The sequence below is a fragment of the Triturus cristatus genome, chromosome 5_1 (genome assembly GCF_964204655.1).
Source record: "Triturus cristatus chromosome 5_1, aTriCri1.1, whole genome shotgun sequence".
NCBI lineage: Eukaryota > Metazoa > Chordata > Amphibia > Caudata > Salamandridae > Triturus > Triturus cristatus.
The window spans coordinates 603,617,805-603,642,094 of record NC_140587.1 but is presented as its reverse complement, the minus strand read 5'-3'; the positions used below and the strand labels follow the sequence as shown (position 1 = coordinate 603,642,094).

General features: G+C 44.2%; 1 protein-coding gene across 1 annotated transcript in view; it reads left to right on the top strand.

Moving 5' to 3' along the window:
- The window catches only part of LOC146831257 (lectin-like), a 201,384-nt gene that overhangs the window by 156,980 nt on the left and 20,114 nt on the right, over window positions 1-24,290 (top strand). Inside the window, exon 5 of the mRNA XM_085604122.1 lies at window positions 12,969-13,080. Coding sequence (XP_085460248.1) covers window positions 12,969-13,080 — 112 coding nt within the window. The remainder of the gene's footprint in view (window positions 1-12,968; window positions 13,081-24,290) is intronic.

Genomic DNA, 24,290 nt, shown 5'->3' with positions numbered 1-24,290 from the left:
CAAAAGTGATCTAAAGATCTGGGGTCTGGGTCCCCCTTTGTATACACAGTTTCTCTTTGTTCTCTGAAGTCAGAGAGGCCTTTGCCTAGCCCAAACCAGTTCTGGTCAGTCCTGGAGCACTTTGTTGACAAGTCTCCTTCTTTCCTTTCACAGTGCAGGCCAGGGACATCAGACGCACCACAGGAGGTGGAGCCAGCATTGTGGAGGGAAGGCACAGCCCTATTCAGGTCCCAGGTGCAACTCCTCCCACCCATCTACATGCAGATCTCTCTATTCAACCCTGTGCTCACTCACCCTGTCTCCTGGAATCCCCCAGCCCCTGTCACTCAAACTCCAGACAAGGAATCCACAACCTAGCAGAGGCAGACTTGGATGGTTAGACAAGAAAATACCTACTTTCTAAAAGTGGTATTTTCAAACACAGAATGGTAAAACCAGCTTCACTAAAAGAAGTATTTTATTATTCTGAGTTCAGGCATACTAAACTCAAATTCCTACCCAGTTCCCTGAGTCAGTTAGGATTATAAGATGTAATAATAAAACTGCCCATTCTGGCCTATGGGGAACAGTTAGCCTTGCAATAGTGAAGAATGAAAATGGCTGTAATTCACTATTAGGACATGCCACACACACCAGGGCATGTCCTACCTTATACTTACAATGCACCCTGCCCTTGGGCCTACCTTAGGGGTGTATGCTATGAAGAAAAGGGAAGGTTTAGGGACTGGCAAGTGGGTGCACTTGGCCAGTCAACATGTCAGTACCAGACTGCACACAGGCTCTGCAATAGCAGGCCTGAGACATACTTTACAGGCTGCTTCTGTGGGTGGCACAACCAGTGCTGCAAGCCCACCAGCAGCATTTGATTTACAAGCCCTGGGCACCCATGGTGCACTGTACTTGGGTCTGACCAGTAAACCAAATACGCCAATCATGGAGTCACTAATCCATACATCAATATACAATAGGGAGAGCGTATGCACTTTAGCACTGCTCAGCAGTGGTAAAGTGCCCAGCATTATAAAACCAACAAAAATGGGTCAGAGAAAATACAGAAGAAAGGCAAAAAGTTCAGGGATGACCCTGCAAAAAGGGCTAAGTCCAACAGGGAGGATAGGGCTATTACACGCATTCACCACTGTCTCCTCAACCACACCAGACTTAATCAAATTCGGTATTATTTGCAATAGGGCTTTTTCTCCTGCCTGGGATATCTTGTACTGGGGAATTTGTGGCGACACAGCATTGTGCTTAATCTGTATAGAGACCGGTGGGATCTGGAGTAACCACACATCCGTGTCTCTGGTAGCCCACAATGTACGTGACACATCTTTAAACTCAGAGGAAAGGGGGGCATCTTTTGCAAGGCATTGTTTGGCATGGGCCACTTGCAGTCCAAAAGTCATGTAAACGCTGTCCGGAGAACAAAAAACCATTGCATGCAATCTTTTCAACAAGTCCAATCCCAACAAATTCTCCCCACAATTAGACATTAGTAAAAATGTTGAATCAACCATAAAGGGTCCAATAGTAAGGGCAAGGGGTTTGGAAAGGGGGCTAACAAACGGCAAACCTGAGAAACCCACCGAAATATTATTTTGGACAGACAGAGCTGCCCCCAGGCCCAGTGAACGGGAAACAGAGCTATTCATAGCCCGTGTATCAACTAAAAAAATGTTGGTTGCACCCTGTAAATCAGCAGTGACTTAGGGTCTGTGCTGATCTATAGGCACCGGAACTGGTCCCTTGTCCTGTCCCTGGCTGTCCTAGTTGTGAGACAACCCCGTCATCCATGTCATAGTCATCGTGGTAGTACTGTCGGCCTAGGGGGTCATCAAAATAGTGCCCGCTCTGCCTATTTTGTGATGTATCCTCTGACTTCATGCTCCCTCGGCCTCCTCTTCCTCGTCCACATCCTCGAAACCATCGACCTCTTTGGGTCTCACCTTTCTGCAACAACTCTGAACACTCGTTCCGCCAATGTCCCTCCTGCTTACAGTATGCACATTAATTGAGCCCGAGGGGTGCACTTGAAGCACCAACCCTGTTAGACCGGGGGAGCCACTTGACCGAACCCCAACCTCTTCCTCTTCCTCTCCCAGCTCCCCTCGCCACTTGCTGCAGCAACACCCTCGTCTTCAAATCCTTTGACTTTTTCTCTACCCTTTCCTTGTCCTCATTCTCTCTATGTTCATAGTACTTAATATTACTGATGGAGATGAGGTCGTCCAAGTGCTGTCCAAATCCTGCAACCTTGTTGCTATCTCGGGAAGCAGGTTAGTCACAAATCTGTTAACAAACAAGCGAATACTACCCTCCTGTGACAGGTCATGACCACTAAAATCCACAAGCACCCCTTCAAACCTGGTAAAGAAATCTGATACACTTTCATCCTTCTTCTTAAAACATGCAGTCAACTGATCCCAGTCCACTCGCTTTGGCGGGATAAGTGAGTGCATATAAGTTATAATACTCCCCGGCAAAGCTAGGAGCTCCGCTTTCAGCTTATCGCCATTCTTACGCTCCTTATCCCAAGCCCTGATCTCATCCCATGTGCCACCCAGCTCTAGTGCATGATCCTACGAATGAACCTGCCTCCATATATCTACTGGTACCAACAGTCCGAAAAATAACTCTATATCAGCTAATGGCATCACTGTGGAGGAGGCTGCCTCCGTCAATTCCTAATAATATGCAGTAGGGTTTTTCCAGGGATCCAGCTGGTGGCTTTTTAGGGATAGGACCTCACTCCTCTTCCAAGGAGTATAGATCCAAAGTTCCTAACACCGACCGTCGACTAGGGTCTAATCACAGAGTCAGTGGAGTTGTGCAGTTCTGGTATTTCAGGGTAATAAATGGGATGGACCTCCCTCATTGGATGCTGTGTCTCTAACGTCGGGACCCTCTGGAGCAATCTGCCTCGGGAACCCACTAATGTTGTTACATTGCTAAAAACCTCATTGGGGCCATACCCGTAGCATATACCCTGTTCCATATGTCGTAGATGATTTGTGTTGCAACACCCTGAAAGCACTGTTCCCACAGTCCTATTAGCGTGGCTGACATATGGTTAAATGCATGCTGCTGTATGAATGCCTCATAGTCTTTCATCACACTCCACACATCCGCCACACTATAGATTGGGTTCCGAGCCCACTGAGCTGCTTGATTCGCCACCATTTGCTTTTCCTCATCACCCACAGCAGAACGCACTAACACTTTCTTCATGCGATCTCACGCTGCTGCCTAATTTGCTTCATGTATTCCACGTACAGGCATTTCGACATTCAACAGTGTTTGGGGTGTCACACTCACAGGGGAAAGAGCAGATACAGAGACAGGTACCATCATGTAGGGAGACAGAGCTGTAGGGGTGAAAGGGGGAGTAGCAGGTGATACAGAACCAAAACACAGGGCGGGAGAGATAACAGCACCGCCCCCGTGACTGGCATGAGTAGAAGAGAAGTGAGTGGGGCCGGGGCGGAGGCGGTAGCGCTAGAAACAGAAACACTTGAGAGGGTGGCACTAGGTGCCGAGGACTGAGACTTCGGGACTATCGGATATATCCGGTCAGGGGCATAACGTGGAGGAGGGCGAGAATCCATTAATTCTTCAACAAAATCATCACCTTCCTCTCTAGTGACATAACATTTATCTGATTGTAGCCGGAACTTTCTATCTGCGCATTCTATGCCCTTCTTTATCTTTTCTCTTTCATAGGCTACTGATTTCTGTGTTATAGTTTGCGTCTGTCTCTTTAGAGCCTCTTTCTCCGCTCTCAAATGCCGTTGCTTATCTTCTTTTTGACATACTCTTAGGGAATCAAAAATCGACTGCCTCTCTTTTTGGCAAACAATTTGTCCTGCACGTCAAACAAACCAGTAAGTGGCCATTGTAGCTCAGCATTGTCCCACATATATTTATTCCACAATGTGCAAAACATAACAGGGCCAGGACCATGCTTGACGTATACGTCGTAATTTGGGGAACCCTACGGAGGCGCGGGCTGGCTCTCTTCAAGCCGAACATCAGTGGAATAACATCGACATCCAAAACATCCTAAGTTCCTTAAACAAGGCATCTTCATATAAGACACATACGCTGTCCCCAACGAACAAGTATAACACCAACAAAATAAGAGAAACGTTCAAGAACCAAACCAAAACGATCCGAAAACCTCCCACTACAGTTTGGAGACTGCACCAAGTTCAAGAAGACAGGCTCTAGCCCCAGGCCTTTTCAAGGGAGGACCAATTACCAGTTGGCCTGGCAGACTGTCCGCAAACACTCTGTGTCTCTCAAATGGGCCCAAAAACCGTACCAGGACACAGCCCATAGGCTTGTGTCGTTCAAGAATGGTGCCATTTGTTTCAAGAATCAAATCACTCACCTGATGCACACAGGTCGAGTCAAGTTATTTTCCACTGCCGACTCTTTGGACCAAACGGTCAACTCCAAGGTTTTGCCTTCTCAGGGCCCCAGCCGGTGACCAGTAGATGAGGAGGCGCCCGATCAGCCGGGAGAGGCAGCTGCGAAAACCAAGCTCGGTCTTGTGCGGGGTACCCCGATCCGCCTGACTGACCAAACTCACCCCGACCCTACAACCCGATTACGGGCGAGTCGAATCACCTTGCGGGGTCCCTTTTTAGGTGCCAACTGAAGGAAGTGGCCCTCAGGGGCCCCTCAGATTACTTACAACCACCTGTTATGCCTTCCCAAGAATGAAGAGTTGATCAGACAGTAGAGAATACAAATAGAAACATACATTTATTGTTAGCAATACTTTGCAGAGGAGTCCATTCTGACCTGCACCCTAAGATGTCTGCCGAGGGATTGGCCCCCCAGCAGTCTACAGTGAGTAATCGTTCCTCTCGAGAAGCCTCCAACCATGCCCACCATGGAAAACTACCGACCTGGGCTGAACATGAACAAAGATACACAGTAGAATGAGCTACCCCCTGCCAGATGGGTACATGTTATCTATGACTCAAGGCTACGGCGCAGCATCTCCTAACTTGGGAGCAGAAACTACACATTTGGATAAGTATGCGAGGGCAGAATGGGCTATTCATTAGTGAGTCAGAAAACAGCCTTGAACAGAAGAGAAAATAATAACGAAGTACAGTGTTCTGCTGAGGCAAGCAATACTGAATAAGGAGGCCTAGTTTGGGTACAGCCTAAGCAGTCTAATGGGGATTACGAAATACAAAATGGAGTTGCACTCGCTAACTGAAACTTTGAACTTTACGGGGATAACTTAGTGGGTTGTACAACGTGAATACAAATGGCGTACATTTAGCCACACACTGCTAACCTAATATAGCATGAAACAAGTGCGTTGCAGGGATGGGATTTTCAAAACTAACAATGTGTCCCTACTAACCACCCCAACTTCCTGGAGCTACAAACAGAGCTTCTCTGTTTTTTTCCGTAGAATTAACTACATACCTATTTCCTACTCAACCCCTCTCCTACTAGCATCATCAACACCCGCCTTTACCATCCCCCTACCTTCTCTCCTGTTGCCAATATGATCCCTGGGGAGGTATTTACTTTTGAAAAAAGGGTGGTGAAGGACGTCTCTATTCTTGAAACTACCAGACGCTACATTCCTTACAATATACCACTCGAGGAAAAGAGGGCCCTTATGGATCTTAAAAATAATGACTCCTTGATCATAAAGCCTGCTGATAAGGGTGGGGAATTGTCCTACAAGAAAAAGATCTATACAAATCGGAAATCCTAAAATAGCTGTCCAATACGACCATTATTGTAGACTGCCTACTGACCCTACCAAAGAACTAAAGAAACCCAAGGTTTCCTTAGTCAGAACAAATTTTTCTTCCTCAATACCAAATCACCTCGCACTCTTGTCATATACACACTTCCCAACATTCACAAAAATCTCACAAATCCACCAGGACTCCCCATAGTATCAGGTTGCGGGTCAATTCTCGAACCACTAGGATAATACATGGATTTCTTCATCAAAGATTTTGTCCCACAGACAGAGTGCTATATAAGAGATAGTATGGGTATGATTAACCTGGTGGAACAGTGCCCATTTAACTGTGACTCAGACATCCTATGTACTATGGACGTTGAGTCCCTTCACATCAATATTTCCCAAATAGAAGCATTACTTGTCATCAAACGCGTTATTAACACCAGACCACAACCCCATGCAGTGCCTACTCTTTTCATTCTACAATTACTCAAAATATGTCTCACTAGGAACTTCTTCAGCTTCAATGACAAATACTACCAACAGGTCAAGGGTACTTCGATGGGGGCTGTTTTTGCCTCTAACCTAGCCATACTATTCATGGATTCCCTTGAAACAACCCGTATCCTCTCCAAAATCAATCCCTTCCACACAGGCATAGGCTTGTGGAGACGTACATTGATGATATATTTCTTATTTGGCATGACACAGAAGAGACCCTCAAACAACTGAGCGGAATACACTTCTCAGATATGAGAGTAACCATCCTCGAGCACTTCGTGACTCCCTACCCTACTCCCAATATCTTAGGATGTGACGCAATTGTACCTTGAAGGAAGACTATTTCCGTGAGGCATCATTCCTCTCCAAGAAACTCATGGCCCGTGGCTACCCGCGGAAACTTTTTTGAACCTCATTAAAAAAAGCCTGGTATTGCCCCAGGGAATGCCTCTTATCTCCCTAACCAAAATCCACAAAAAACCAACTAGTGTGTGTCACGACCTTCTCACCAGTCTCACATAAGGTGTGCAAATGCATCTTGAAACACTGGGGTATCCTTAATTCTGGCAAACTGACAATTGACTGCCCTCTCTTTGCCTTCAGCAAGAGTATGAATATCAAGGATCACTTGGTGAGAGCCGCACTATGTACTACAAAGCAATCAGGCACACTGAATGAACACTGGGGATTGGAACCCTTTATCGGACATGCCAAATGCGGAAACTGTATTGTCTGCAAATTCACTATTGAGGGCAAAGAGTTCACTTTCAATAACACCAAGATTGAATCCAAGCAATTTTCTAACTGTAATACATGTAATGTAATCTATGCTATTGTATGCCCATGCAACAAAATTTACATCGGACCGACCACGCAAAAAGTGTGAATGCGGATATGGCAGCACAGCAGTCGAATACGCTGCAAAACTCCTAATGCACCATTGGTGGAACATTACTCTAGCAATGCCCACAGCGAGGTTGACTTAAGATGGACTGTAATCAGCGTGATCATACCACCAGCCAAGAGGAGCACATCTAGGACAACTACTGAACAAGGAGGGACTCAAGTGGATCTTGCACACTGGTATCATCAAAACTGAACTCAACAGACTTGAAGATTGGATGACCTTACTATAAGATCTTACCTGAATGTGAACTTTTTGCAAATTGTGATCTTTTTAGCCCCATTTTCCCCGCAGGTTATCCTTCAATCTCTACTGTACCACTTACAAGTATTACTGTGTCAGTATGTATGAATTCCTTGGAGTGAGACAAAATACTTCCTCTCCACCATTCATGTATGACCTAAAGAAGTAATGTCTTTACACCTGGCTATAACGATGCACCCTGTATAATGGAATACAAAACCAATAATTGATCTACCTGTATTTTTGAGCTCTTCCACAACTCTAAGATGGCTGCGCTGTTTTCGTTGTTATTCTGTCTTCTAACTACCAAGTAGCGAATGTATTTTATACCATTCTTAGATGGCCGCCATTAAAATGTAATGTTTCTGCCTATTGGGGACCGCATTGTTTTTACAGCTCCATCTTTCAGCTCAATGAATCTGCTTATAATAAAAAATGATGCCTACATTTCTTTACTATCCTTTCATGACCTATAACCTTCCTTTTTTCTCTCTAAATTCATTTTGCTCAGCTAATTCTCCCCTTTTTAACATGGCTGCCACTGCCGAGTCACCGGACACATTCCGATTACATGATGTGTCACAGGACCATCCCTGCACTTCCTTAATTATCCTCCTCCCGGCTCGCTCTTTCCCCTAGCATACCGGAATACCGAAGGACATACAGGTAAGGCCCGTCACCGGCAAGAGCCTACTTGATATCATTTCTCACGCCCTTGACTTACTCTTATCTCCTCGCACAGGTCATTGTACCGGCTCAGGAGTACTCGCATCATTGTTGCGTGACTCACAGCACCTTTTGTATAGTTCCAAAGTGGATTGGTTGCCACTATTCGGGTGATTAGGTAAGCCCTTCAGCGGCTGGCGCTTTCTATCCTTCATGTGCACACCCACGCAGCACTCTCATTGTCTGTGCACCTTCTCTTCTCTTACAAGGTTACTGCGCTTCTCCACACCACTACCTTCAATTGGAATTGCTCCAATACCACCTCTACTATGGTAAGAGCTAAATGCATGCTTGTCATGGTTTTAGACCATACAATTGGTGGCTTTTCCTGATATTCGTCTCTTTTCACCAGCAACAAGATGCTTGAGTGATCTAACGTGCCTCTGTGAGTCCGCAGTAATCCCTTCCTGGCATTATCGCAACCGCCTTATTGCTTGCCTCCTGCTATTACGCCTGGTAAGCTGCGCAAACTCACGCCGCTATAGCACTTGTATGCAAGGCTGCCATTTCACCCAATGCATCCACGCCATAACAATTTAAGGTCTTGCTCCATGGTTGCACTTTGAGATCGTTGTTTCTTTTCACACAGCATGTGTATCTTATCACCACCCCCCTTTTTCCAAATCGAATTTATCCACACTCAGTGTGGGAGGGTATGCTCAGACGTGAGTCCCTTGCTCATTGCACCATCAGGATTCAGGCAAGCCGGGCCGACGAAGGCTGTGATGCCAGAAACCGGTCCCCGGAAGCTTGTTTCCTTCCCAGTATAAGAATTGGCTTGGTAGTTTGGTTTGCCCTGTTCCCATCATGCACTGGGACAGGTACAGACTAATTTGCATGTAGCCAGGTTCTGAGCTGGGATGGTGCAGTGAGCTAAAAAACGGTGATGGATTAAAACCATGATCTCTTGACTTGGTAAGAGTATTCTGCATCATTCAGAAACTCTGTCCATCACCACCCCCCTTTTTCCAAATCGAATTTATCCACACTCAGTGTGGGAGGGTATGCTCAGACGTGAGTCCCTTGCTCATTGCACCATCAGGATTCAGGCAAGCCGGGCCGACGAAGGCTGTGATGCCAGAAACCGGTCCCCGGAAGCTTGTTTCCTTCCCAGTATAAGAATTGGCTTGGTAGTTTGGTTTGCCCTGTTCCCATCATGCACTGGGACAGGTACAGACTAATTTGCATGTAGCCAGGTTCTGAGCTGGGATGGTGCAGTGAGCTAAAAAACGGTGATGGATTAAAACCATGATCTCTTGACTTGGTAAGAGTATTCTGCATCATTCAGAAACTCTGTCCATCACCACCCCCCTTTTTCCAAATCGAATTTATCCACACTCAGTGTGGGAGGGTATGCTCAGACGTGAGTCCCTTGCTCATTGCACCATCAGGATTCAGGCAAGCCGGGCCGACGAAGGCTGGGATGCCAGAAACCGGTCCCCGGAAGCTTGTTTCCTTCCCAGTATAAGAATTGGCTTGGTAGTTTGGTTTGCCCTGTTCCCATCATGCACTGGGACAGGTACAGACTAATTTGCATGTAGCCAGGTTCTGAGCTGGGATGGTGCAGTGAGCTAAAAAACGGTGCTGGATTAAAACCATGATCTCTTGACTTGGTAAGAGTATTCTGCATCATTCAGAAACTCTGTCCATCACCACCCCCCTTTTTCCAAATCGTATTTATCCACACCCAGTGTGGGAGGGTATGCTCAGACGTGAGTCCCTTGCTCATTGCACCATCAGGATTCAGGCAAGCCGGGCCGACGAAGGCTGTGATGCCAGAAACGGTCCCCGGAAGCTTGTTTCCTTCCCAGTATAAGAATTGGCTTGGTAGTTTGGTTTGCCCTGTTCCCATCATGCACTGGGACAAGTACAGACTAATTTGCATGTAGCCAGGTTCTGACCTGGGATGGTGCAGTGAGCTAAAAAACGGTGATGGATTAAAACCATGATCTCTTGACTTGGTAAGAGTATTCTGCATCATTCAGAAACTCTGTCCATCACCACCCCCTTTTTCCCAAATCGATTTTATCCACACCCAGTGTGGGAGGGTATGCTCAGACGTGAGTCCCTTGCTCATTGCACCATCAGGATTCAGGCAAGCCGGGCCGACGAAGGCTGTGATGCCAGAAACGGTCCCCGGAAGCTTGTTTCCTTCCCAGTATAAGAATTGGCTTGGTAGTTTGGTTTGCCCTGTTCCCATCATGCACTGGGACAAGTACAGACTAATTTGCATGTAGCCAGGTTCTGACCTGGGATGGTGCAGTGAGCTAAAAAACGGTGATGGATTAAAACCATGATCTCTTGACTTGGTAAGAGTATTCTGCATCATTCAGAAACTCTGTCCATCACCACCCCCCTTTTTCCAAATCTTATCAACACCTAGTACATGACGTCTGGATGAATGAGTTGTACCACCATTGTCTCTCACTAGCACTATGTTATAAACCATTTTTTCTAAAGTTCTTTTCATCTACTTACTTTTCTTTTGTCCCTTCTACCTCTCACTATTGTCTTTCAGGCCAAAAATTCCCTCAGGCATGTAATTTTTACGTCCTGATGATGATCCCAATATTGTTTCTATGGGATTGAAACATCATTGATCTTATATGCACCATAAATGCAATTGAATTAATTACTGATGTGTAACGGTGTCACTACATATTGTTTGCTTGTTGCAATTCTTTATACAATTTAGAAGCATTTCTCGCCCTGCCTGAGCCTTTTTCTGAATTTGTGAATTTCTGTTCATTTGTGTTGTTTGTTATATATGTTGCGTTGAACGCAGGATTGTGTCGCACTTTATTCTTGTGTTCTATGTGATTTGATACATTATTAAATATTTCTGTCCGGCTGGACAGCTTTAATATAGCACTGATCTCAGGCCTATATTCATTGTTTTCTGTGTGAATCTCTCCTATCAGGGACTACTTTGTAATTGTAAAGTGGCTGAGAATCATTATCATTGTTAATTTGTTATATATTTTCACATTGATCAATGAATGTGATTTCATAGGGGATAACAACTCTTAAATGGTACTGCTTGTATGTATTGAGGTTGGACTACAAAAATCATAAGGCATTGCAGTCTTGAAAATGAAGGATTGATTTATCTACCCAGTACCTTAAAAGTGAAGTGTTACCACTGTATGACTATTGTTGCTTCTTGTCAGGATCGTCTGATTGTGGTTGCATCCATAGCACCTAACATATCCGTTCAGTATACCCAGATCCAGATCACACATCATTTGCACATTAATAGTGTGCCTCATTATACTGTTTCAACACCCTTTCCCGTCTAATCGAGGTCACTGGGTGTGCATGAGTGCAGTCAATTGTCAGGATTCCAGGAAATCCTACTTTAGTACAAATACTTGCTTTGCTGGCATTAGCTGTCATGGTGTCCAAGGAGAACTGTATTGCTGTGCAATAACTCACAGCAAAGCCTCCAATACTTAGCAGAGCATTTTGCTAAAGGATGAATGACAAATGCCACACACCAATCCTACTGTCTGCTTTCTGGTGCCTGAATTCTAGTGCTGGTAACATTTTCGGTGAGGGGGGCGGCAGAGGATACTGATGTTGGGCTCTAGGGTAAGTGTAATGATGAAAATATGTTTTGTGTGGTGCCCGTTTGCCGTATTAAGCTTGTGTATCCCCTGGATCTCAAACGGACATGATAATGGGTTCCAGCCTAACTGTGTCTCTTGCGTTACTGTACCATTTGAGGTCATTGATTGGTAGCCTGGTTTCCATCCTTATGCTGCATAGTTTGTTGTAGAGAAACATGGATCTGCCATAGCATGATATAGTGGCCCAGCAGTACTACATCCATGGTGGTATTCCATGGAATGAAAGTGTGAGCTGCTGCAATCAACCTTTGAGAGCTTCACCTGTCCATGACTATTTATGTAGGTCTGGCCCTGTATGTCGGTGTTTATGAGATTGTATGTTTTTTAGCTCCACACATGTACTGTTGTTTTGAATTATTGGGTTGGTCTTACATTGTTTGTATTGTTATGGAGCTTTCCTTTCATTCCCTATACTTTCAGGAATTTTTACCACCTGCTTTCATACATGTAATTTACTGCTATGCCTAACTCATATTCATGAACACGGACACCCAGTTCTAGTTCTTTGATGTTCATCAGCTCCACATCATTGAAATATGATTCTTTCAAACAGGCTTCCTTTACCCAGAAAACTCCACCCGCTTCCATCTCAAATTTTTGAAATGTGAACCTGAATTATTACCTTTTATACATGTCTGCCTCTCTGTAGATGCATGGTGCCGAAGTGTTTGCCATTATGGGCAGGCAGTTCTGAGAAACATATTGCAAGAAGGCCCTGCTGGCTGTCATGTCTTGGCATTTTTTCCAGTCATTTGCACTTAATAGTAGAAAATCCCACCTTTTTGGTGACTTCAGTACTTCCTGCCCTTGTTTCTATTTTATTTTGAGTACCTTCTCACCAAATCCTGTATCCATCTTCCCTTTCACTCCAACATACTCACTTATGTAGCGGCATTGGCAAAAGTGCATCTTGTGCAAGCCTTTTATCTGTAACATATAAACATTGACCACTCTGTCTGAGCACAGCATAGGGTTTGTCAGGTTTGAACGCAGGTTCTGAGTTTGCTAGTAAGCAGAACCAGATTCCCTACATTTGGTGAAACTGTTGAGCCTTGAACTGGGAATTTTTGGGCCACATTAAGATAAATGTTATTTTTATGAACAGCCAATCGGTTCATGTTGCTTCATTCACTTTTGACAATGTAACTGCCCACAGGTCTGCCTTAGGGAGATTTTAGAACAAGTACAAATTCATATCTGATTCCAGTACCTGTGTATTTTCAATCTCCTCTGTCTGCAGAATAAGACCTTCTTGTGGACGGATGGTTCTCCGTGGGACTTCCAGGCATGGCATCAGGGACAACCCAGCAACATTGGTGGACAGGAGCCGTGCCTGCAATTCAACTTTGTCAGTAAGTGAGAACTTACTAATTCAAATGTGTGAGATTTTCTTTCATCTCCAATAGACTACCACTCAGTAAGTGCCTTGATTATTGTACTGTATATTGTTTATCTAGTATTAAGGCCCATACTTATCAAAGTGTTGTGTCACCCTTGCGCTACTCAAGGAGGCACAAGGGCGAAGCAACACTAAAGTCGGATTTATCAAGTTATGGAAGGCCACCTTCCGTGGCCCTGCAAGGCTTGATAAATCTGGAGTAATGCAAGGCAGCGCAAATCGCTGTCTTGCGTTACTCTGCCCCAGGGAGGCATTTCATGGGTGGAGCGTTGCTGTTACCAAGCATTCACCTATGGATTGTGGCGCATTCCCAGATTTACTATTAATAAGGTAAGGCAAGGTTGCTTTCTGTGTTGCGCTGCGTGAATGTATGATACATTTCAGCCTTGGTCTCTAATTAAGCTTAAATTGTAGCGTCCATTCTGTTAAGCCTCCCAAGCTCTCCACATGCACTTTGTTGCTTGTTGTATTTGTTATTTCCAAAAGTCCTAGCTCAGGCTCCCTTGCCCAGCCATTTTTCCTTCCTTCTGGATTTTGCAGCATGCTATGGCGTTTGTTTGAATGTCTATTTCCTCACAACTCCCTAACAAACACCAGAAAGTGCTAGTCTACATTCTAGTACAGTAGTTGGGAGGGTGAAGAAATGCACAGGAATTGGTGTCTGATTAGTGTCCACTGACACCTAACCATAATAGTGTCTGTCTGTTGGGTACCTAATTGGAGCACCCCATATGCATTGGAAAGATCTTGGATGTCAGCAAAAATGCTAGCAAAAATGACCCTCCTCAGTATTGCCAATACTCTCTGAGTCCCGTTATCAGTAATCGTCATTCACTACACAGCTCCTACTCACCTAGAGTATATAGTGCTCATGTGTATCCACATGTGCACCTTCATGTTTGCCCTTAACACTTATTTGGCACTTTATGGAGCCCCATTGGCCACCTGGCAAGACTGAAGCAGAGCAAAACTGAGCAGAGCCATAGCACGATGAACAAAGTCAGTAGGATCATCAGAATCTGCAGCGGTTGCAGGCATGTCAGTGAGCCCACCACTGGAGGAAGTTCTGAGAGCTGAGGTTCAGGTTTGGGGAGCAAAATGGAGAATTAAGGTTCAACAACAGCTACACTGGGTAGTCCGGTTTACACGCAGCTCCATTCACCCACCCCCAACATCAGATGCCTGGTAAACAGCACCCAGAAAATATAGCCACCTGACTATTAACACCATAGCCAACCTCTTTGGTTAAATGAATAATGTAACATTGGAAGTCCTGTAGCAGAGTTTAGATTATGATGATTTATGTAGTCTTAGTTGCAGGTTGGTAAATCCATAGAGAGCAGCCCTACTAGGAGCAGCCTGCCTGCTGCTCAACGCATATCCCAACTGTCACACCTCATCTTACAGGCACACCAAATATTCCATTCATCATCACCACTCCAACATTCAACACAGCACATTCACACTGGCTGAGCAGCTGAGGCCAAAGCAACAGGGGATAAGCCTAAATACATATACAGGAGATTACATGTCGCTTCCAAATTGTGGTCTTAGATCTCCTGGAATATCACAGATATACAGAATTGGGTTATTTATTGAGGGGGTGAAAACCCTACTCCAGCAACAACCACAATCCATGTTAGGGTGAACCACAAAAGTCACAAAATTAAGCTTTGCTTAACACTCTGGTAGCTTGGAACAAAAACAGTCAGATTTAAATTTAGAGGCACTATGTAAAGAATATATGCAAACACAAACAGGTAAAAAGTAAAAACACAACCCATGAAAACTCCCACACTAATTTAGAACAATAAAGTAAATTTCAATAAATAAACTGAGACGAAAGTGAAAAAAATCCAGTCAGTAGAACCAAAGAAAGGCAATTTCAAAGCTTCAGGTACGTATAATACGCAAAAGCACAAAGCACCACTCACAGTCATCTAGTCTTGCTAGACCACGGAAAGCTATGGAGCCCGGGGCCAGGTTAGTCCTTTTGTAAAATTTACTGTTTCAAAGTCCTGCACCAAGAGTTCAGAAATTCAGGATTACACTCTGTTGCCACCCAAGGGCCTAGGACCCGGGGAGGCACCACTTGGGGATCAGGGGCTCACGTTAGCAGAGGCCAGCAGGGCTCAGCCAGGACTAGGCAGGACCAGTTGCAGCAGGTCAGCTGCGCAGTTGCAGGGGAGCCTCTGGAGCTTTTGTATTGCTGTAGTTCAAAACAGGAAGTCAGTCAACTGACCCTTGGGGTCACACAGGTAGCCTGGGATGAAGGGAGCAGGTTCAGACTTCATTCACAGAGAGCAGTCCATGTCTCAAGCAGCAGGGCAGTCCTTGGGGGAGCAAGGCAAGCCGCAAACAGCAGGGTAATCCTCTGGTAAAAGCAAGGCAGTCATCTGAGGAGCAAGGCAGGCCTCAGGCAGCAAGGAAGTCTTCTAGGCAACAAGTCAGGCCTCAGTCAGCAGGTAATTTCTCTGGGGAACAAGGCAGTCCTTCAGTAATGTCTGCAGGTCTAGGTGTGCACTGAAGAGCTGCGTTGAGGGTCCAATATTTATTCCTGTTGCTAGCCTTTGAAGTTGAGGAATCTTCTAAGCAACCCTCAACATCTGGTTCTCTGAATTCCTTCCCTTCCCTTGGCAAGGCTCCAATAAGTAAGTGGTGACCAAAGACTAGTGTCAGGTTCCTTTGTTTGTGCTGGTGGCAAGTGCTTTGAAATGTAAGTGGGGCAGGCAACAGCTCTGCCCTGGGAATCCTGCCAGGATAGCCCACTACCACCTACACCCAGATGCCAGTGTTCACTGCCTGGACCTAATTTGCATTCCTGATGGGGGAGCAATTACAGGCCCAGGCACCTGGAAATAGCTCTTAAAGATTTAGGTAGGAAAATGCTAAATTTCTAAAAGTGACATTTTCAAAATTGCAATCTAAAATCCAAATTTGCCATTAAACAGGATTTTAAATTACAAATCATTTGAGTCCAAACATGATAATTCTACCTGCTCCCAATAAAAAATTAAGACTTATTAGATGTAATACTGTAACTCAATGTTATCCTATTACAGCGCTAGGCCTTACATTAGTGATACATTAATTTAGGAGTTTTTCACTACCAGGACATGTATAACCTAAAAACACCTGTCTTACAATTTAAATACAGTGCACTCTGCCCTATTGTGCAATAGGACAGAGAGGCAATGCAAATTATGTGACCCATTTCTAGTACGCTGGACGGAACTCGTGAAGTTTCACTCAGTGGAATTCAGCAGGGTTACATCAAAACTCCATGAGATTCCCTGGAATTCCGCCTATTTCTGAAAAGTTTATACCAGGGAGATTGAACTGAGCAGATGTTGAATTGATGCAGTCCCTTTTCATAAAATATTGACTGTGTGAAGTAAGAGCCATTTTACATTACATGTTGCAAGTAGATGGTGGAATTGAACTAAAAATGTATTGAGATATGAATCTTAAAAACTGTTGTCTCCACCATTGTGAGAGACTGCTCATCTGTAATTGTTGGTGCAAATAACTATCTATTACAAAAAGGGTTTCTTTTGAAGTTCAGAGATGCCTTCTGCACTGCATTCTATGCCTCCCTTCCAATATGCGACATACCTCCATACCCACTGGTGTTTTTGTATCCATGTGTTTGTCCTACTCTATAATTGCTCAGAGGTCCTTGGATTGCCTTGTGCTCTGGTGTGTGGGCACTCTGTGTGCTGTATTCTGTACATACATGGCAAGTATATTAAAGGCCAGGGGTATGGCTGAGAGTTATTCTCCTCTGCATACTGATAAGGCACCCCCACGTTGATGCTAATGGCACCAGATGAGCAGCTGCTGGAGTCCTTCAGGATGGCAGAAGTTCACATTTCATTTTGATGCACATCACGATTCATGTCAGCTGATGGTAGTACCGTTTTATCTGAATGTGATGTTTACGTACCGTTTTGCAGCTGCATGCGGATAGCAGACTGGATCGTAGATGTGAGGTGGGGAAGGGTGGTGTATTTCTCAGGGGAAGAGGTGAAAGTATTGAAAGCAGGTGTCTCAATCTGATAGCGATTACGTTCTGCCAAAAACTTATCCTTTGTGTCAATAAATGTCTGCACTCTCTGAGGAGCAGGCACAACTGTCCTTCTGTGTCTTCTATGACGAGGTACTGGTGTGTGCTGCTCGGAGACCACGTGACTGCACGTCACATTGCCTGTGTGTGTCAACTCTGGGCCCACTCCATGGAACATGACACAGGTTACTAAAGGGCAATATTTTACAAATCCAAACTACGCATGCATTTTTTTTTGCAGTTTTATCTGGCGTGAACTTGGCCCAAATGCATCAGAGCGCTTTACATCAGCAGCACCAGATAACATTAAATAAGGTCAGATTTAGTTTTTAAACCCTGGGATTCAATCAGTCACATGTGTTGGGGTTGCTGACCCCAGGCTGCATCATATGATTGTTTCTGGGCCGTGGGTGCAGCTAATCCCATGGTCTAAACTTTGTGAGGTCCACATGGTGCTGTTGGTTTGGATAGTTCACCCCCCTGGGTTGCTACTGCCTCTTCCGACCATTGAAAATGATGCCTCCCATGTGCACATAAGATACTACATCTAGGGCCAGATGTACGACCCTATTTAGCGAGTCGCAATTTATTTGTGACTCGCTAAATAGGATTTGCGACTTGCTATTAGGAAGCGGACTTCCAAGGGTGTTCATTCCTAATATTTCTTCTGATCAACATGTTATGAATGCGATCATCACATAGTTTCCCAGGACGGTTACCTTCATCTGGTTGGTTAGCCACATCTCCTGAGCCCCCCAGTCTCTTAGCTCCCTCTGCCATCCTGCTGCACACTGCGCTGAATTTATGTAGGAAATGCAGCTATCCCTCGACAACAAGGATGACAATAACTGCGCAATGTCAAACTGCGTGAAGGTCAAGCCTGTCCCGAGGAGATACCATGATAAAGTCAAGCAACATGCATCTAGACTAAGGCAAAACTCTGCAAACTCCACCTGTGGAGCAGAGTTTATCGCCCAACCTAATTTCTAGTAGTTCTTTGGTTCAGAAATTCCATCCAACAATGTCTCAATATGCTCAACTGTATCAAACTTCTAAATACTTTTTTCTTTTGTAGTTTTTGTATAAATGAAAGGAAAACATGTCTCCCGGGTATGCTACTTTACCTATGCATATTGCTTCTGATAAAATATGATGAAATATATTTTTTTTCTGCCAAACGTCCATATGCCAATACATCATATTTCGTATTGTCTGAATTTAATTGAATTGACAATGTAGATTATGTTTTTAATTTTATAGCTAGAGGCTTTTGGAATTTTTGGGAATTTTTTATATTACAGCCCTGGTGAAGCACTTGTATGGGGAAAACAGACTAGCTGTTTTTTGCTGTTTTAATATGAAGGAAATAATCAATAATGAATCTATTTAAAATGACTTCGGCTGAGAGCATCTTGAGACAATGATGGTTGGAAATTTCTGCGCACATATAGTCCCACTTTACTAGGGAATTAAAGGTAAATTTAATGTGCAAGTTCGGTGTAAGCCAATTTTACTATGTTTTAAGGACAGAGCACAAGCACTTTATTACAGGTTAGCAGTGGTAAAGTGGACAAATTCCTAATACAACCAAAAACGAAATTAATTCAGAACACAGGAGGGGTAAAGTCAAAATGTTTGGGTGTCAACTTGCAGAGAGCTCCAAGTCCAACAGCGCCTGTTTTCCGAACGCCAACTCAGACACAAGGAAGAGTGACTATATTGTAATGAGCTTTGTACATGTTTGGGTGACCTTCTTGCTGATTGTGTGCAGGAATGATGGGACATGATTTCTCAAGGCCTATGGGATGAGGGTTTACAATCATTTATGATTATAACTGGCATTCATATTAGGATCAGCAAACCTGACACAAGGGAGCGTGATCAATTGTGGTTGATGTTTTCAGCTTTTTACAACTAAGTGTAAATATGGCACCCATTATATTAAATGTGTTAATGAGATGTAGGCCGATTTTAAAATGTTTTAGGGACACATGAAGGCAAAAGGTTTGGAGGGGGACCCTGCAGAAAGGACCACGTACAACAACGGGAAATTCAAGCAAACTGGGAGAGCCAGACTTCCCTGACTGCTCAATTATATCTATCGAAGAATCATGGTCCTTGGCTACGTAATACCCCATTAAACATGACTTAAAAGCAGTTCCAAACAGATGCAGAGAGAACAAAGTAGGACTTCTGATTTGCTGCAGTATGGACCTTTGAGTGGAATTCATCTCCTTAGAGCTCACCGCCAATTTCGCTCAAGCAGTTTTGATAAAGACTTTCTCCTAACCAGCCATTATGTAAATGTATGTGTCTTGTAAAGCACACTGCTGCCCTGAGGCGTCGTGGCACTGTAGACCGCTGGGGAACCCATCCTGGCTATCCCTGTGAGATGGTCCCTCCTGGGTATCTCCAAGGTGAAACCAGGAATCCCCGGCAAATGTGGGGGGCCGTTGTGGAGATGAGGCAAGCTAATGCCCAGAGTTGCCGAGTGTGTTCCTGGTTAGAGTAGGTACCGAGGCGAGAATTATCGAATCCGTTTTGACCCTGGTCCACAACCCTGCCGCGTCGGGAATTGAACCCTGGTCCCTGGCCGATTCTCTGCTTGCGGATCTGCCGCCTCTAACCAGTGAGCCACACCTCTATCGTCTATAACATATATGCACCTCTTGAAACACCTTAGCAATCTGAAGAAAATATTGAGTATTTTCAAGAATCCCAAACAACAATATTGAATATAAGGTAGAAACAGAATAAAGCTACATTGGGTGAAATCTCACTCTTTATATCAGAAGACCTTCACAGCGTCAAGCGGAAGCTGGATGGGCTGGTGTAATATCGTTTCAGCAACCAGGACCCCCAAAAAGAATCAATGGAAAAAACAAGCACTGATGTTTCGCCTATGACGGCAACATGTGTAATTCTCCTTGGGGGATAAAAATGGCAGATGAACTGTAAAAAACTAAAAGCAGGATACAGATACTTAACCCAAGAAAAGGAGAATTCGAAATGTTACAATGGGACCTCTTAATAAATTCTGCAGAGACCTAGGATTCAGGCTAATTTTCGAGACTAGTCTCAAATGGCACGAACAACCTACTAAATAATATAAACGTCAATATTTGGCCAGATAATTGACTAGTACGCTTCAGAAAAATATTTTACCACAACAAGTTCACCACCCTCTGTATTCGCTCATCAAGTATCGGAGAACACAACTATAGAGACCACAAGTAAGTGGTTCTTTCCAGAAATAATGTAAAGGCAATCCAAGGTCCAAGAAAAAGCACCCAAACCCAACTCGATTTGAGGGCACTGCAGAGAGTTGGTGGTTCTCAACCCTAGAAATGCTTCATAATCTTTACCAATCTTTTCCAATAAAAGATGTTTCCGGGAATCCTCAAGGCCGAAAAACCTTATAGCCAAAGAATCATGGACATCAATGAGGGGTCCCCAGTGGTCGCAGCTATGACCTTTGACCTGTCCCTTGAAACTCCTGGCACTACTTTTGCGAGACTTGGCCTCAGAAAATCTGCCTGTTTTCTTTATACTAATTTTGAATAATATTACATCATTCACTATTAGCGTAACAAAAAATGGAGCAAAGTTAGCTGGAATGAGATCTTTGGTGGCAGCTGTAGTAAATAGAAATGGTTTTAAACGCATGGGTGCATACGTTCTCTGAAGTATTGTTTTTGTTCTGGAAGGTGTCAGTTCCAGTACAAAAACGATGCTTTACCGCTTTTCCCACTTTGTATTTGTAATGTACAATGCAGCACACATGCAAGTTGTAAACATGAGGGGAAATGAAAACATTTCTCCTTGATACACCTGCCTTGCAAAGGTGTAAGATTTTGGCACAAATTCCGGTCAACCAATGTTGGTAGATAGGGATTCGCAACAACATCAATGGGTAGTTGCATGGCAACCCCCATGCACCACCCATTGGATGCCCCTTAGAGCAAATTAATGCAAGGCAGTGCATGGCTCAAATTTTCTTTAATTTTGTGTGCTATACAATGCAAATCCTGATTATAGTAAACCCCACCCTAACACTTTGCGCCAGGTTTGCATCACAAAAATGATGGAAACCCAGCACAATGGATTAGTAAACCTGGGTCTGAGTGTCAATAAGTATGACAGAGTGAGAATGGATTGATTAAGAGTGAAATCAAGTGAGTGAGTCAGACTAAACAAGATTTAGTGTCATGGCGGTTTAAAAGATGGTGATTGAGAGAATGAGTGTGAATGAGTGAATGCCAATGTGAACGAGATGTGGTGTGACGATTGCCAGTTTGTTAATGGCCCTGGCTTATAGAAAGTTATTATTGTCTTCTAGAGATACCCTAGGCAACATATTGGTGCTGGCATACTTGCAGCTATACTTAGCATGAAAGACACCTGTGACAAAATACTGGCGCTGGCACACGGGAGATAATTTTGGGCATAAAGGACACCAATAGTAAAATACAGGTACTAATATACTAGACTATGGGGCATATGTATCAACATCACCATTTGCGATTCTCAAATAGCGATTTTTTGAGAATCGCTATTTGAGAATTGCAAAACGGGATGTATTTAAAAAATTGCAAAACTTTTGCGATTTCTTAAAATTCCTTAATTGCGATTAGCAAATTGCGAAATCGCAATTAAGGAATACCTTCCCATTCATTCCTATGGGCCAGGAGGCCCATAGCAATGAATGGGAAGTAATTCTCAAATTGCGATTCGCAATTTGCTAATCGCAATTTGAGAATAATTTCAAAGGTGCAAGGGTTTCAAGATGACACCCTGATGCACCCCTGAAATGAGCATGTGTGGTCATTTGGCGCACATACATGCCCTAAGGGCATGTATGTGCGCCACGTGGCACTTTGTAAAATTACATAAAGTTCATTTTTAAAAGAAATCGCAAATTACCACCAACTAGAAGTTGGTGGTAATTTGCGATTTCTTAAGGATAATTCGCAATACTTTGGTGTGTGTTACATATCATTTAAGAAATTGCAATTTGCGATTTCTTAAATGCTTACGCAAACTTAAGAAATCGCTAAATTAGCGATTCCTTACATTTGCGATGATATTTTGACCTCATACATCCCGTTTTGCGAATTTTTTATCGCAAGCGCTGTTTTTTGCGAATCGCAGCGTTTGCGATTAAAAATTCGGTTGATACATATGCCTCTTAATTCGTTGAATATAGGGCAACCAGGGAAAAATACTGGCAAACCTTAGAAAATTCGTATTTTTTTCAAAACAGATTTTATTATGTCTTACAGCCGTACATATCCAGGTGGCACCTGGAATATTGACATATACATAGGTACATAGAGTGGAATTGCTGATAACAACAGTTATATCTTCAGGTCTAACAGTGAAACAGATAAAAAACTAGTGCATACCAATAACAACATTCCCCAATATTGTCTGCCAGCTGCCCCACAGTCCTTGCAACTTAAGACATAAACTAAGGAAACCTACTCCCCAACTACTACTCCATTATCCCTGCTGCCTGCGAGATCGAGGCGACTGGTTGCAGATAGAGAACACAGTAATCTGCCCATTTTTTCCATATTTTAGAATGTTTTTGAGGACATCCTCTTACTTTACAAATTGGAAGTTCCAAGCCCATGCAGTAATCCATTCCCCTCCTCCACACCTCCACCCAGGGAGGAGATGCAGCCTTACACGCCCTGGCTATGTCCCGCTTCGCCACTGTAAGGCCTAGGAACCGTAAGTGACGTTTATACCTATTGCCTCCTATACCTTCTGTGATGTGCAAGAGGGCTAGTTTTGGCGAGGCGGGCACGTCCCATCCCAGAACCTCTGCAAGCGAACTCAAGACCTAGAGCCTCCGAAGCGCAGTACGCTGCCAGACTGTATGAAACCAAGTGCCCTCCCCAGAATTACATCTTAGACATTTAGGGGAATCCACCAGGTGGGCTCTCCACAGTGTGTGCCTAGTGAAGTAGACCTGGTGAAGGTATTTAAATTGTACAAGTCGAAGACGTGATGCTATTGCTGCACCAAGCGGGGAAACTAATGTTTCCGTCCAGTCATCCCAGTTTCATTGTTACAGGTCACTCTGCCAGGTCTCTCGAAGTGTATCTAATGTGGTGTGATTGTTGGTAATTATCGCAACATATATTTTTGTAATCTTATGATCGCCTAAGTCTCCCATAAAGACCTTAGCTTCAATTGGGTTAAATTTTGGTAGGATGTCCAGGTCTAGAATATAAGGTGAGAGGGCATGCCGGAACTGGAGGTATTAATAGAACAGTGTATTGGGCATATCAAATTCACACTGAAGCTCCGGAAATGATTTTAAAATTGGGCCACACATGACCACCCCCAGCGTGCAGATACCTATGTTCTCCCAACCACTGAATTCAGTCAGTGTCGAGAGTTGAGGCAGAAGACCATTATGCCATAGTAGAGTTTCTCCGGTTAATCGCCCCCACCATCCCATGCGGCATAGGACCTGCATCCATAATGTGAATACAGTCCTTTGTAGCCGGTTGGAGGGCACAAAGTGGTGCCCCTGAGTACAGATGTGTGTGTAGTGTTATATCGCCCATTAGCCAGCGTTCTACCTCGTACACTGGGTCCCGTCTGTCTCCATACCACCAACCATTCAGCACTAGAAGATAGGACGCTGCATGATATGCCTGAATATCTGTTGATTGAAACAGGTTCTCAGGGCAACCCGGGCAGAACCCCCACCCCAAAGGAATTGACCCAGAAGTGCGTTCACCTGCCTGAACCATGTGGTCGGAATTGAATATGGGTGCTTCTGTATCTGGGATCGAGGTATCGAGGGAGGGAGACCATTTTAAAAATTGCAGATCCGCTGAATAATGACAGAGGCAGGTGGGACCAGGCTCTGATTTGTGTTTTGGTCTGCGCCAATAATGGGGCCAAATTTCTTTTGCATAAGTCAGATTGAGAGGAAGTCAGAAACACGCCCAGATATTTGATCCCCTCTGTGACCACCGTCACTTCCCCAGACCAGGCTCCCAATTCTGTCCCACTCCGAAGAGTCCAAAGGAACGATTTGTGGACATTCATATAGAGGCCAGATGTCTCAACAAAAA